This window comes from Psittacula echo, assembly GCF_963264785.1.
Source record: "Psittacula echo genome assembly, chromosome: 4".
Taxonomy (NCBI): Eukaryota; Metazoa; Chordata; class Aves; order Psittaciformes; family Psittacidae; genus Psittacula; species Psittacula echo.
In genome coordinates, this window is record NC_137738.1 from 29,641,025 (window position 1) to 29,655,495 (window position 14,471).

Here is a 14,471-nt window from a genome sequence, read left to right on the forward strand (position 1 = left end):
TAGTGCACCGTTTTCTGTAATAGTGTCCTCATTTCGTGCAGTCCTGCTTTTCTGCTTTCTCCAGCTTATCACACAGAGTTCCGTATTGCCAGGTAGTGGTCACTTGAAGCATAGGTCTGCCTTGAGGAGGAAGGGTCGTTCCGTGGGTCTCGCTGTATATATCACTGCTATCAGTCAGCCTTGGCCTAAAGGTTTGGGTTTACAAAGCTGAAGCTGGTATACGTAATTCTGGACTTCTTAAGACAGGTCTGTCTGCTCTGTAGATACTAAGTGGCCTTATTAAATCTTGCCAAGAGCAACTAGTTTTCATGGCTGCTTTGAGAGAAAGGAGAGGCTAATAGAATCGAAGCAACCTCTCATTGCCTCAGAAAGGATCTGCTCCTGGAGCATTAATAGTTTGGTTTTGTGTAATTGAACTTATGCTTATAAAATTAACCTAACACCTCTTGAGTATTTAAACAAAGCATAAACCCCCTTTAGTTAAATCTAGGAGATGTCTACCAGCGGTTAAAACTACTTGTATGTGCTTTCCATGCCATTGGCCATGTTTTCTAAATTAGTAGTATATGAGGTGATGAAAGGGATGTATGTAGATGTTATTAAAGGAAAAATAAGCAGGAATGATGAGAAGGCTGAAGAGTTTAAGTATTCAAAAATTAAGAAACAGGGTAACACCGTCTGTGTAATCTTAAATTACTCCCCATGTATACTGTGATAAAATCTTTAATTATGTGATCCCATGCTATTTTTTTCTACAGGACTCCTGCCTCAGTCAGTGCAAAGGATGGTTAGTGATCTCTGAATAAGTAGCAACTTAATACTTCATTCTGTCTTCATATCCCTCCACCCCCATCCTGTGTCCCTATTTACTGCAAACTATTCAACTCCAGTTCTGAATCAGAACTGTGTCCTCATTTCCTGGAGTGTTTTTACCTTTTTGTAGCATCTGTATGATTCACAGACATCAATAGTTTTAATTTATTAGTAGTTTTCTTTTATGAGGTAAAGTATTTTTTACCTTTTTTCTGTCCCATTCCCCAGTATTCTGGTATTTGTCCATTCTGCAAACCCATTTCTTCTTGGGCTTCCAAACATGTAGGCTTGGTCTTGTCAAACCTAGTCCTGTTCTTGCTGCCAGAATAGCACCATGAAATTTTAGGAGATTATTATTATTTCCTCTTGTTTCTGGTGCCTGTCAGCCAGAAAAGAGCCACATGAACTTTTCCCAATAACTTTTTTCTAGTTATGCGCTTATGCTGTTGATTTTAGATTCCCAAAGTATTTCTCTGAGTATTGTGCTAGTTTTGAGCTCCCCAGTGAGTTCCCACAGGCATTGACTTGCTGATGAGAATTCAGCAGAAGCCATCAAGGTCATTGAGGAATGAGGTACATGATGTTTTGGGGCAGGCAAATGGGATGTTTAGCCTCTATAAGGCTGAAATCTTTATTAAGGCTAAAAGAGTTTCATAATGGTAAGATGCAGAAAAGACTGAGCACTCTCAGAGGTGCCCAGTGACAGGATAAAATGCAGTGGCTGCAACTTGCAGATGTGGAAAGCTCCAATTAGATCAATTAGATTTAATGTTTTTTGTGCGTGGTTGGGTTGGTTTTTTTTCACTATCAAGAGGGTGGTCAAATACTGGAAGAGATTGTCCAGAGAGGTTGTGAAATCTCCATCTTTGGAGATATTCAAAGCTCTGCTGGAGATGGCCCGAGCAACCTGCTCTAACTGTACCTGCTTTGAGTGTGTGTGTATGGCAGAGGGGATATGTACTAAATGACCTCAAAAAGCTTCCTTGCAATATAAATGATTCTAAGTTAATTTAATGGCTCTGTCCTCTAGTTTTCCACTGAGAAATTGTTACCAATTACTGGAGACCAAACTGCACTTTAGTCTTTTGGAAACACATAGCTGGAAACATGGAACAGAACATTGCATTCCTTAATGATTGAAAACAGAAAAAAAATCCAGATTAGGCAGTGCAAAATGTTTTTTACTAAAATCTTGTTTCCCCTCTCCCCAAACATCACACACAACTGCAGTGATGCAATTTGGAGTATGACTGTTCTACAACCATCTCTCTTGCCCACCCCTTGCATTTAATACAAGGTACAGGTCCAAATTTCTGTGATGTTAAGCAACTTACCAATTCTGTAATTAACCTTTGATTAGGCAACTATTGCTTTGATAGATGTATTTTCCGACATAATTTAATAAATGCCTGTGCCAATTTTGTGTGTTCCTTTTTATTTTTAGGAGCTGCCAACACGGGAAACTATTGAAGATCTCAGAGGTATCTTAAAGGCTTTATAAATCCCTTTAAACTTTTGTTTAATCATTGCTTGCTGCAAAAAAAAAAAAAATAAAAATGAAGACACAGAGGACCCACAGCAGGTTCCATTGTGCGTCATGTTAGCAGCTGAATAGAAAAGCTTGAGAGAACAGAATCTCAAGGGAATTCTAACAGACTAAGCTTTCTTAGCTGTCAGCCAAGCTGTTTGGGATGCAGCCTTTTTGGTGAGCGTGCAAGTAGCCCTCCCCCTTTTGGCATAGAGAGAAGAGCCTTCCCCACTCATCCTTGGGAAGCTCTGTGCCTCTGCAAAGCATTAAACCAGAAAGCCAACGATCAGATCACATCTTAAAGTTCTTAAATATCTTCTTATTGTAGACTCCTCTTGTGATTGTTGAGCTTTACCTCTGTAGTGTATAATCCAGCACACCTTGCTTTGCCTACAGTTCCAGTGCTTGAGAAATTTCAATATATTTCCTTTTTGTTAAGTTTAATCACCATATCCTATGGGACCATTTAAGAATGACACAAAATGATGCAACAAACTTCTGCTGCACTGGCTTATTCTTTCTTTCATCTCTCTCTAAAGGGGGATAATTCTGTAAAACATTTTCATTTTAATATTAGCTGTTTCTTGAGCTATTTTGATTATTTAAATTAAATAGACATGCTGCTATACCTGTCCTGAGCTGGAAGGATTCCAGCTTGCTATTATAATATGTCATATTATATAGCTACACAACATATGTCATGTAGCTAACAAAACAGATGCTTGCTTAGGAGCTGTTTTAATCAGCTACATCATCTGTGCTTCCTTTGCTCTGCTCTGAGTCAGATTTTGCTAGCTAAAGATTGTACTTCCGTAATGCACAGTGTTCATGTTTGTGAGACGTAACTCCCATGTATTTTTTTATTAGGTGTTACAGTATTGGAAGATCAGGCAGCACCACCAGTTTCATCTACCTCACCCTGTGTCAAAACAGATATATTACCTATTTCTACAGCCTCTGCTTCAGGTGCCACCATATCACCAGTAGCGACAAAACCAGCTGCTATGGAAACAGTTTCTGGTAATGAAATACATGAAGAAGGAGGAGATGGACAGCCGTATGGACACCATGGATCCCAAGATATTATTGCGGACAGGGATGTAGCTAAAAACTTCTCCAATATTTCTTCATCGCAAGGTGATATTTTGAGGACTGGAGTTTCTTCAGAGCCATGGGACAGTGAAAATTCAGTTATTTCAGACCATTTGAGTAATCCTAAAAGTTATAAAAGAGAGAAACTGGCTGATGTGTCACCACAGACAGGCTTTACCAGTTACTGCCCACAGTGCAATGCCATTGCAACCAAAGATCTCGAGCACATGGAAAGTTCTTGGAATGGCAGTAATATCCATGAGGACCTTGATTGCTCAGACAGTGAGACTGCTGTTGCAGTTGTGGACAACTCTCTTCCTGGAGACCAGCTATGTGAGCCCATTAAAATTGTCATCACAATGAGTACTACACCAAACACCACCCTCAGAGACCTGTCAGGCTGTGTCCACCTAAAGGCTCTGGGAACTGAGAGAACGAGCTCAGCCCCTGAGTCTGGTATAGTTACAGCAGGTTGGCCAAGTCAGCAAACTAATGAACAGCTCAGAATCCCTGTTATCACTTTTGACCTATCTGATGACAGTAAAGGTAAGGCTTTCAAAGAAGTTAGTGAAAGTGAAAGAACTCCACAAGCTTTAAAGGCAGAGCTGTTGTCCAACCAATGCTCTGGCTATGAATCGGGTGATGCAGTAAAGGAATGCAGCAATCCAGCAAATAGTCCTTTAGAAACTAACACTTGTTCAGATCCAAGTCGAGAGATTGCTTCTGAAAATGTCCAGACTGTAGATTTAGCTTCTAAGGAAGACCTGCAGAACCTAGACCCGCAGTCCTGTAGAACTGCTCATGAAAAGAGGCACATGCGGGTGCTAAGCGTAGACAGCGGGACGGATGTGCTTTTAAGTAAGAATTTCATGGAGGTATCTGACAAAGAAAAGACCTTACCAACTTCTAAGTCGGATCTAGAAGCTAAAGAAGGACAAGTGCCTAATGAGTCTAACTTTCTAGAGTTTGTGTCCCTCCTGGAATCCATTAATACCTCAAAGATGAAGTCATCTAATCAATCCACTGTCAAAATGGAGTCGACAAAGGAAAATGGGCTTGTTGGAGGTATAATGCTTCTTTTACAACTCTCTTTGGAATTAAAAAGTGGCTAGTTACATTATTTATAGCAGCTTATCTTGAGATCTGTAGTTGGGCAAATTCCCAGTGGATAACTGGTTTTGCTAATAGGGCCAGGAAGAGTGGGCTTGGTAGGACAAAGTGATTTAATGAAAGTGTGATAGTGTCAGCAGCAGTTTTCTGAGTATTTTATTTTATTAAATTTTTTCCATTGGAAAACCTAATGCTAACCTCAGTAAGTGTCCAGTGTGTATCTAGTATTCTGTACTAGAACAGCATGCATGTGTCAGGCCTGGATTGTTGGAATACCAAAAATATCTTACAAAAATGTGTACAGCTACAGTTTTCCTGTAGGTTCCATTTAGCTTTCACTCTGCCTTTCTTAAGTTTTTCCTTGTATCTGTCTAATCCAATCCATTACACCCTTATTGCATCTTTCACTTGTATCTATTTTTTCTTCTAGTTTCTAGTTCTGTGCCTTCCCTTCTGCATTTGTCCCTTCTCACTTTAGCCACTCCTCTCCTGTGCAACTCCTTATTTGCTTTCCTCTAAACATTACTTCTCTTTCATCTTTCCCTTTGTTCTTCATAGCAATCCACTGTTGGTTTTCTAGGCTTTTCCACTTTCTTGAGTTTGGCTAAAGACGTTGCCTCCCCACAGCTTGCATTCACTTCTCTTGTACCTACCCACCTATCCATTCTTTAATTCTCCTAGGCCTAGTGCCTTCCTTCTGGTCTGTCTTGCCCATCTTTCCTTCTTAGACTGTTCTGCAGAGCAGTTTTTGTCCTGCTCTATTAAGTTTATCAGCCTGCCTGGCTGGCTTTGGTGCTCTGTAATTGCCCAAGACCTGGGCTGAGCAAGCCCTGATTTTCACCAGAGCCTGCCCAGCTGCTCTCCTTTTGAGCCCAGCAAGCCCTGCCAGGTCCCTGGGGTGCAGGGTCCTCTCCCTGTGCAACAGCACACAACAGTGCAAGGGTCACAGCAAGCAGATTTTAACTTTTTACTGCTCCTCGACAACAAAAAGGAGTAATGATAATTTGACTTGTGTGAGGTGACTTAGCTGAAAAAATGCTAAAAATTTCAGAAGTAAGTTTAAATAAAAAGAGTGCAGCTAATCTAGAAAGGGCTTTCAGCCAAGTTCCCTCAGATAATATGAATGGGGAAGATTGCTGCATAAAAGAAAGCAGTGGGTGTTCAGAATAAATCAAACTCAGATTCCACAGTGACAAAAAAAACCCAAACACAAGTCCAAAACTTTATTAATGTGTGTGTAGTTATTGTGCTTTAGAGCTGACAAATGAGATTCTTCTTGTTGGAATCGAGGATTCTGAGGAAACAGAGGGATTCTGATTGTCCCTCAAAGCAAGCTGTTACTTAAACAACCTGAACTGAATTTTCTACTTTTGTATTTTCTCGAGTCTGTATGCTTGTGAGACGGTGAAGTTGAGCTGCATACACATATAATTAAGTGGCCCTGCTCATTTCCAGTGTGGGCACAGCAAGTGTCACCCTGGGAAAAGAGCAGGACCAGGAAGAGGGGTGCCCCACAGCAGCAGGGATGGTGGCTGTGGCTGTTGTCGCTGTGAGGTCTCTCCTGCACCTTGGACCAGTGCTGTGGGAAAAAGGAGGTTCAATCAGAACTCTTTAAGCAGGGGAGAGGTAGTTCAAAGGCAGTTATTTTTAAGAGCAAGTAGGCTTTGTTTTCTAGCCCAGTCAGAACGTGCTGTTTGCTAAAATAAATTACAGTTATTACTGGCAGCTTCTCCACAGTAAGACTGGATTTTAGGAATGAGAAAGCCTCTAATTTGTTTACAGCCTTGCAATTACAAATACGCTTTAACAAAACAGCATCTTAAAACAGATCTGAATAAACATTATTCCCACATTAAAGTGGTTATTCAAAAAAACCCAAGTGTGTGTGTGTGTGGAATACAGAGCAAGTCAAGCTATGCATCAATTGTTTTGAGGGAGGGGGTTGTTTGTGTTTGGTTTTTGTTCTTTTAGCCTTGCAAACCACCTAATTGGCAAAAGCTGGTAAAAGATGACTGATCCAAAAGAGAATGTGATGCACCCCGCAAAGGTGTTTATTAGCCTGTGGGAGAAACTTGGCAAATTCCTGGAAAGTTGGATGTTCAGAGCTGTGTGTAAGACAGCTGACATTTTGCATACTTTGGAGAAGGTAGGGAAATGTGCTCATCAGTACAGTCTTGCAACTGAGTGAATGTCATGGACGGGTCTGTTACGGATGCTCCCACATAGAACTTGAGTTCTGTGGAAACAGAAGAGAGATCACCTCTTCTAGATCATAAGAAAGTACCACTGACACCATTGCTAAAAATGACTTTCAGGCCAGTGTCCTTTCAGTTCTGAATGAAGCTTGTACCACCTACATAATGAAAGCCCGTTGGAGGGCAAATTTTCTTCAGTCTGTGAGAAGCATAAGGAAGGCCAGGTTTACTGGCTCCTTTGGGTCCCTCTGGCATGTCTGGAGCTAAGTAATAGCAGCTGTGCATCAGATTTATGCAGGGCAGAATCTCATATATGTCGCCTCTGGTACAGCTGGTTTGTAATCTAAGCCAGGCAATGTTATTGCAAGGGAGCAAAGCCTACCATGGGAGTGGTGGAGAACCTAAACCAGGACTGTGTGGCCTGAATTTAGATGGTTTTGCAGGCTCTTTTTAGAAAAGGTACTCATCATTCTGGGCCGTGCACAAGCCACAACCTCAAGTGCGTTCTGGATCCCAAGCAATTACCCTTCTCCTATGAAAAACTAAACTGTACTCCTGTGGATATTCTTAGACTCCTCAGTTTTTTTCCCCTGTGTGTGAGAAAGAGCCCTATTGCTTGACATGTAATCATGGGGAAGAGGGATCTTGTGCGCTGAGTCACCAGCCCAAATGAGAGCCGTATTGAGAGGGGAGAGCAGGGGAGTTTGCTGGCGGCAGGTAGCACCTAGGACACAAAGTCCTGCCCAGTGCCAGCTCTTCTCTTGGCTGTGTGCCATCCCTGGATCAGAGCTCTCATCCATGGTCCAGGGAGGGACCATGTGGCATTTGATGCCCCTCTTTGGGTGGGGAAGAAATAGGGTGCAAGACTCAGTTCTCTAAGTCTGATACTTCATGTATAAGGCTTGACAGGTTGAGACTTTAAAATTTCAGTCTTTAGATCAAAGAGGTAATAGTAAGTTTGATGACGAGGCTGACACCTGTAAACTAACCATGAGGTTACTTCCAGAGGTCTGTATTCTGCCACAATTATTAAGTATATTGATTAGACTACTTAACTGACACCTCAAAAGCCTTGAGTTTGTTCCCAGCTCTTCTGCTGGCCTAGGAGATTGTTCTGAGCAAGTCACTTTTGTGCTTAACTCTCCCTATCCTGTAACAGGTACGGTGAGGATCACTAGTTTTTCCTATTGCTGCAGGATTAATGTAATAATCCTGATTATTGGGTAATCCCATGTAATTCCTTAGTACCCATGTTAAACTCTTATAGCAATTCTTGGACTTTGGTTTAACATCAGGTTCTTTTAATATGTTTGTGGCATAATAGGCAAATTTGGGTTGAGAATAAAGCACATAAGCTAGATGTTTCTGCTGAAACAGTCAATGAAGAAAGGGTTGTGAACATCCTTAGGGTATGAATGGGACAGTTCACAACTCATAGAGAGCCCTTTTTCATGCTGGTACTAGCAAAATCATAGCACAATTTGAAATCAATTATCTCTGTGGCCGAACAGGCAATAAATATATTTTAAAGTGACACTTTCTATTTTGAAGCATAGTGTTACGGAAGGAAATAGATTCTGTAGCACAGCAATTAATGAACAGAAGAGTCTCAGCCTTAATTAGCTTAATTCTGCTTGACCAGATTTCAAACCAGATGGCATTTGAAATTGACAGCAGTGGCATTTTTATTTACAGGAGTGAGTTACAGAGATTAGAATAGGGATATACAAGTGAAAGTGAGGGAAAATGCCTGGGAGATTCTGGAGAGATGGCACAAAATAGTAAAATTATTTTTGGAGAAAAGTTACAGCCCAATAAAACTTCATCTTAATTGCCTAATAAGGTAACATTAAAGTTGAGATACACTGTCAGTTGGTTATTGTCATTACTGTATGTACAGAGGCTGTTCCATCTCAACCGTAAAACTTTTCAGCCTCCTGCCAGTGTGAACCAAAAGCTTGTCTGCAGAGATGATTTTGGGTACCCAAAATTTGTTCCGCAAGTGGAAAAGTTACATGGCAAAGGAAATTTTGGTAGTATGACTGTGTTTGAATTAGGAGCTTGTTTGTTAGTGTTGGGTTGTTACATCTTTACATAATGTGACTATGCTGTTACAACTCTTCAGTACAGATAAAAATGTTTACAGAAAGTACCTTATACCCATATGGAGTGTATAAGAAATGTTTATCTCAATAAGACTTTTACCAGAATAACTAAAGGATGTATTTTGTGCTCAATCAAAATAGGAAAATCATATATAGACTAAAACTTGGTTGTTTGTGCAGGACTCCTCTGAATCACCCTTCCCCAAGCCTGACTTAGCCATGATTCCTGACAGTTACGCCTCACATACCTGAGTCATTTGGCATGTAATTTTCAGATAAATTATGAAATTAGTTGCCAAGATTGGGGCTTCTGCGAGCCCAGCCATGTGTGCGTCGGAGACGTGGAGCAGTGGCTTGGGATAAGTGGCTGTGGTAGGAGGCCACAGGGAAGGTCCAGGTGCACTGGCATGTTGTGCTCTTTGCTCTTCTCTTGCTCTTGGAGAGTTTTTTCCTAGTCATTTCAGCTTTGCCAGCACAAATTTCCATGCAGAGAGCTTTTGGTGACGTGGAGTTGATTACGTACCCTGGAGAACACTCCCAGTCTAGACACCACTATCTCCATTTAAATACTGAAGGTGTAAGTCACGTGGAAGAAAATGAGTAATAATCACGAAACCCAGTCACAAACCTATTGTGGCCCACCTTTCCCGGCTGGAAGTACTCATTACCATGATGTTGTCTGATTGGCATATAAAGCCTGTAAAAAGCAGTATGTTTATGTTTTTATTATGATGGCTCTTTACCACTGAAGGGAAAATAAGTCTGCAAGGCTTGTGGTTTGGAATGGAAAAGAAAGAGGCATTTTCTAAAACCACTAGATAATCAAATTAAAAAATCTTTGTAATTGTTCCAGCCCTAGAGCTAGTTTTGGGCAATATGGGACCAATTAGATTATTAAAACCACAGTTTCTGATCTCTATCAATTATTCTTATGGCTTGAGCAGCCCACGCCTTTAGAAGGTGATTTTGATTAGATGTCTGTGGCTCCATCACCTCCCTCAGCTACAGTTACATCATTAAGGGGAAGCTTCACTAATGCCATGGTTAAATAAGGCACAGTTTCTGTTTAAAATGGACTTTAAATCTTTAATTAGGAAAAGGAAAAAAAAAAAAGTTGCCTGCTTCCCTCTCTCTCTTTTTTTTTTTCCTCCTAAATAGGATGAAGTAGGTCTGGAAGACCTATTGAATTTTCTGTCCATGCACAAGAGACACACACAAGATTTCCCTAAGCCAACCTTACACTCATTGTATTTATTGCACAAGAAGTAGGGATCCTTAGTCATTGTGTGCCACAGACAGTGGGAGACTCGGAACGTTGGCAATGTTGCAGTGAGATTTGTTTTTTCCCTCCTTGTGGAAGCTGAAAAAAACGCTGTGTGGTGATACAGTTGAAGTTGTTCTTATGCTTCTGGATTCTCACTCTTTTCGTCCCCCCTCCACAAAAGGAAATGTCAAGTGTCTGCAATGAAAAGTAGTTACGTGCGTCTCAGGCTTTAAGGTATTAGAGGGGTGTGCTTTGTGAATTGATGCTGGTGTAGAGATGTCTTAACTCATGAAGGAGGTTTGTTTGTAGAAGTAATGTATCAGCTAGTATAGTTGGAGGAAGACAAGACAGATGATTTGAAAGGTCTGCCTATCTCAAAGCTTTTTTGCCTTTTTTTTTTCAGTTACATCAGTTGGCCTAATAAAAGATATTATGTCTCTCTACAAGCCTTGAATCTGTTTTATCCTCAAACCATCTTAGCTAGGACACCACTGTTTCTCGACTGGTGGCTCTTGAAGGTTAGGATGGGGATTGTAATGGTAGGAAATATGGCTTAACAAATGATTGGTTTGGGGTTTTTTTTGGCAGGGGAAGGGGGGAGAATTCTGTGGTTTGTTTTTTTTTTTTTTTCTTGATTAAATTTCTAAGGTATTTAAACAGCAGGTATTTCAAAAAATGAGAGTAAGTACATTTCAATACAGGTTAGTGCTGTATTTTTCTTTCAAAGCATTTAACTGCAACTGCACATGGTGCTGATGAAATCACTGTCTTAGTTGCACTTTAAAAGCCTAACAGATAATTCTTTTCATTTACAGTCAAAGCACAAAATGTTACAAAATGTTTTGCTACTCAACATGAATGTTAGTGACTAAAAGAGACTATTGCTTGAAAGTCGTTCACATGTGTAAGTAAATGACGTGCATATGTAGGGAGGTAATATAAACGTAATTGGTATTCAAAGTAGTAGAAATCTGGTAAGTCCATCATGTTTGCTTTAAAATCTAGAATTCTGTATTTTCCAAGCATAGGAAAATCTACTGCGAAATTGCTTAGCCAATTTGTCCTTCGTCCTGCATCAAGTGTGTGGCCAGTGGAGAAGAGGGTTTAGGCATGTACCTGCTTTCTCTTCCAAGAGCTGTATTTCCTTTGAAGGTGCTGCTTTCCTTTTTGTAAAAGGGGAATGGTCCAGTGCTTCTGGTTTTCTGCTGCTGCTATACACAGCTTGGGAGCAAATTATGGCCCCCAGGGGAGCAGCCTTTTAGCATTCTAGGTTAGGGACAGATTGCTTTCCTCTGAAACAACAGGAGAAGCAAAGCAGAAATTCTCTCTAGTTTGTCCTTTGCTTCACACAGCTTGCTCTTGAAACAGCCCATTCATGCTGCCTCCTCAAGTCAGAGTACCTTCTCATCCAGATTTCTGTGATTGTATTAAGTAATTTTAGTGTTTTCCATAAGAGTAGTACTTATTGTAGTGTTTTAGCTTTTCTCTTTTAGATGTCCTCGTTCAATAGATAGTGAACAAAACTCTTGACAGTCATCTGCAGAGAGTGGCTCCACTTCACTGCCCTGTTTTCCAGATAGCCAGATGACGGAGAGAAAAGAAGAAGTGGTGGGAACAGAAAAGCACTGTGAGCAACTTCCTAAACAGGAAAGATCAGATGTACAAAGCCAAGATCGTGCTAGTACTAGTCCGGTGCTACCAGAGTCTGCCAAATTTGCAGCACTGTAAGGCCAGTTTACTTTACAATTTTGTACTTCAAAGTTATGATGTAAGCTGTTTTGTTTCACCGAGTAGAAATGACATAAACTTTTAATTAACCTCTCTTTCTTTTTGTTTTATTGAAAACAAGAAAAAAGTTCCTCATAGTAGTTTTGAAACATTTTTGTGTCAAGTTACCAGGGCAACAGGCAAAGGCAGATAATCTACCGGGTAACTTCTCAGCAAGACAGTTCTGTCTTGCAAGTAATAAGTGGACCTGAAGCGTCTGTGCAAGATGAGCTATCCGTGGATGCAATGCACGTGTTCATCGATGAAAATGGTGAGTTTCTGTAGTTGGAATAATTAAAATCTGTGAGGGAATTCTAAAGAAATTTTGGATGCCCTGGAAGGATATTTCTCTGGTTGCATGTTTTTCTGTGTAGATCAAAGAAAAGGGCTTAGTAATTTAAAGTCAGGTCAGCAATACATGGAGTTTTCAAAACCCACCAGTGACCATCAGAGACCTGTTACATAGTGCGTGAAGTATCTTCCAAACATCATCGTCAGAAAATGCTAGGCCAGAAGAATACTTCTGTCTTTGCAGAACCACTGCTGGCTCTTTCTGCCTAGTGAAGGGTTTTGCACTGGCCTGGCTGAGCAAAACGTTCCTCCTCTTTACTGTTCTGTTTTTTGGCTGGCTCACATGGAACTCTCTCTAACGTGATAGTGCCCTTGTTCGGAGTTGTGGTCTGCTACCTCCTCCAAGAGAATTAATGAGTGGCCTAATCATGTCCTGAGCCTGTGCTTGGTATGCTGCTGCTCTGCAGCTATTTCTAGAGCCTAAAGCTGTGATATACTTGGTGATTGGTTGTTTGAACTTGGTGTAGTGCCTGGTGATGTACTGGCCCGTACCTGTGAAAGGCAGCTGTCCCAAAAGCTGTGTTTCCCTTAAAGCTGCCTTCAAAACCGGTATGGAATTGAGTGCTCCTGGTAGCCGGGTTTGTGACCCCAGGGATGCTTTGGTTTTCTGCCAATTCCCAGCCCCGCTTGCAGACCTGCAGCTCCCTGGTGCACTGTGTGGCTAAGAGCAGCAGCTGCCAGTCAGGCGGATAGCGTGGCCTCTGGGTCAGTGAGCAGTGACCCTTCACTTGTTGCTGCATATGCAAGGAGGGAGTAGCAGTGGTTACACTTTTAACAGTTTTTCCCTGCTGCGTACCTCCTGACCTCAACTTTGTGAACTAAAAGAAAGAATTCTATTATTTCACATTTTACAGTGGACTCATGTTGATAGATGGCCTTTGCACTTACTATACGTACCTTTTAAATTTTCACTGTAACTTTTATGTTTTGATTTGTCTCAGATTTTCAGTTCAAATGTTAATTTGCTTTCTGAAGTCTAAAATAAGCCTAGTACACAGACTAAAAAATATGCTTATAAATGTGCCTGACCTAAAATGTACTTTTTATAAACTTTGTGTGTAAAAGAAATGATCACATCACTGAACTGATTTTATTTTATTCCTCGAATTTCTAAAGGGGAAATTAGATCCTGTTATTTAAAGGCTGGCTGTCAGAAGGAGGGAAATTTTCGACATCAGCTATCAAATTGTGATTGTATTTCAAATGCTCAGTAAGTAAGCTCTTATTTCCATTTCCAAAAATGCTAAAAGTTTTCTGTGATGGAAGCTATGAAACTGATTGTAGCTGTGAAAGATGCATGTGAAGAGTACTAGAGAAGAAATGTGCTAACCTCTTCTAGAGACATCAAAGCATGCATTTTTTGTTTTGTGCTAGAACAGTGACTGCTTTGTAAGAATATTGATAAAGAGAAGTGAAAAAGAAGACCAGAACTACTTTCATTATTTTCTGGGAATAGCCAGAGTCAAGTGTGGTGATTATAAATAAGATAAAGTAAGTGGAACTGTTACCAGCTATCCTCTCAACTCTGTCTTGCACATTCCCATGCCTGTTGGGTCCTTTGTAAATTTTTAGCGCTGGGTCAGTATCAGCCAGTGACACTGCTTCCTGTGGATTCTAGCAGCAGAGCCTTTCACCTTGCGTGAAATCTCTAATGATAGTTTGCCACTCTGAGGAAGTATCTGAACAATTTTACTTTTTCAAAGGACTTTTTAGAGAAAGCCACATAAAGCCCATATTCATTACTGTGGTTTCCATACTCTCCTATATGATCTGTTGTTTGCTTATCTGTAAAAAGAATTTTAACTATTCATAAGTATTTATATTAAATAATTTGATGTTTTTCACATTGTTATACAGCATTTGAAAAAGTCGAATGAGGCGGGGAGAAGGGTCATTGTTAATAGTAAATACTGTTCCTTGGGTGTTTGGCTTTCAGTGGAGACTTTTGGAAAGCTTGGGACTGTGTTAAGAACAGTGTTAGCATTTTAGATAGAATGCTATTATGAGACACAAGAATATAATGCTTTTAATAGTCAGTGAGCAAAGATTAAAAACAATAATAATTTGAGTTCATCTACAGTAGAAATGTTCTGTCTTTAGAAAAATAAAATAAAAACCCAACAACAGCAACAAAAAACCCCCGGCCCGGTAGAGTTCAATTTTGACCTAAAATCAAACATTTTACTTTGGGGCTGTTTAACTCCTGCAACAGTTTTCATTTCACCTTGCACATAATACTCCCCTCT

The 14,471-nt window shown here is 40.4% G+C and overlaps 1 protein-coding gene across 1 annotated transcript in view; it reads left to right on the plus strand.

The window, feature by feature from the left end:
- PCNX2 (pecanex 2) overlaps window positions 1–14,471 on the plus strand; it is a gene marked incomplete at its 5' end in the record, with an annotated part of 150,298 nt that overhangs the window by 8,623 nt on the left and 127,204 nt on the right. The window contains 5 exons of the mRNA XM_080615762.1: window positions 2,258–2,294; window positions 3,209–4,498; window positions 11,684–11,831; window positions 12,000–12,155; window positions 13,352–13,435. Coding sequence (XP_080471888.1) covers window positions 2,258–2,294; window positions 3,209–4,498; window positions 11,684–11,831; window positions 12,000–12,155; window positions 13,352–13,435 — 1,715 coding nt within the window. The remainder of the gene's footprint in view (window positions 1–2,257; window positions 2,295–3,208; window positions 4,499–11,683; window positions 11,832–11,999; window positions 12,156–13,351; window positions 13,436–14,471) is intronic.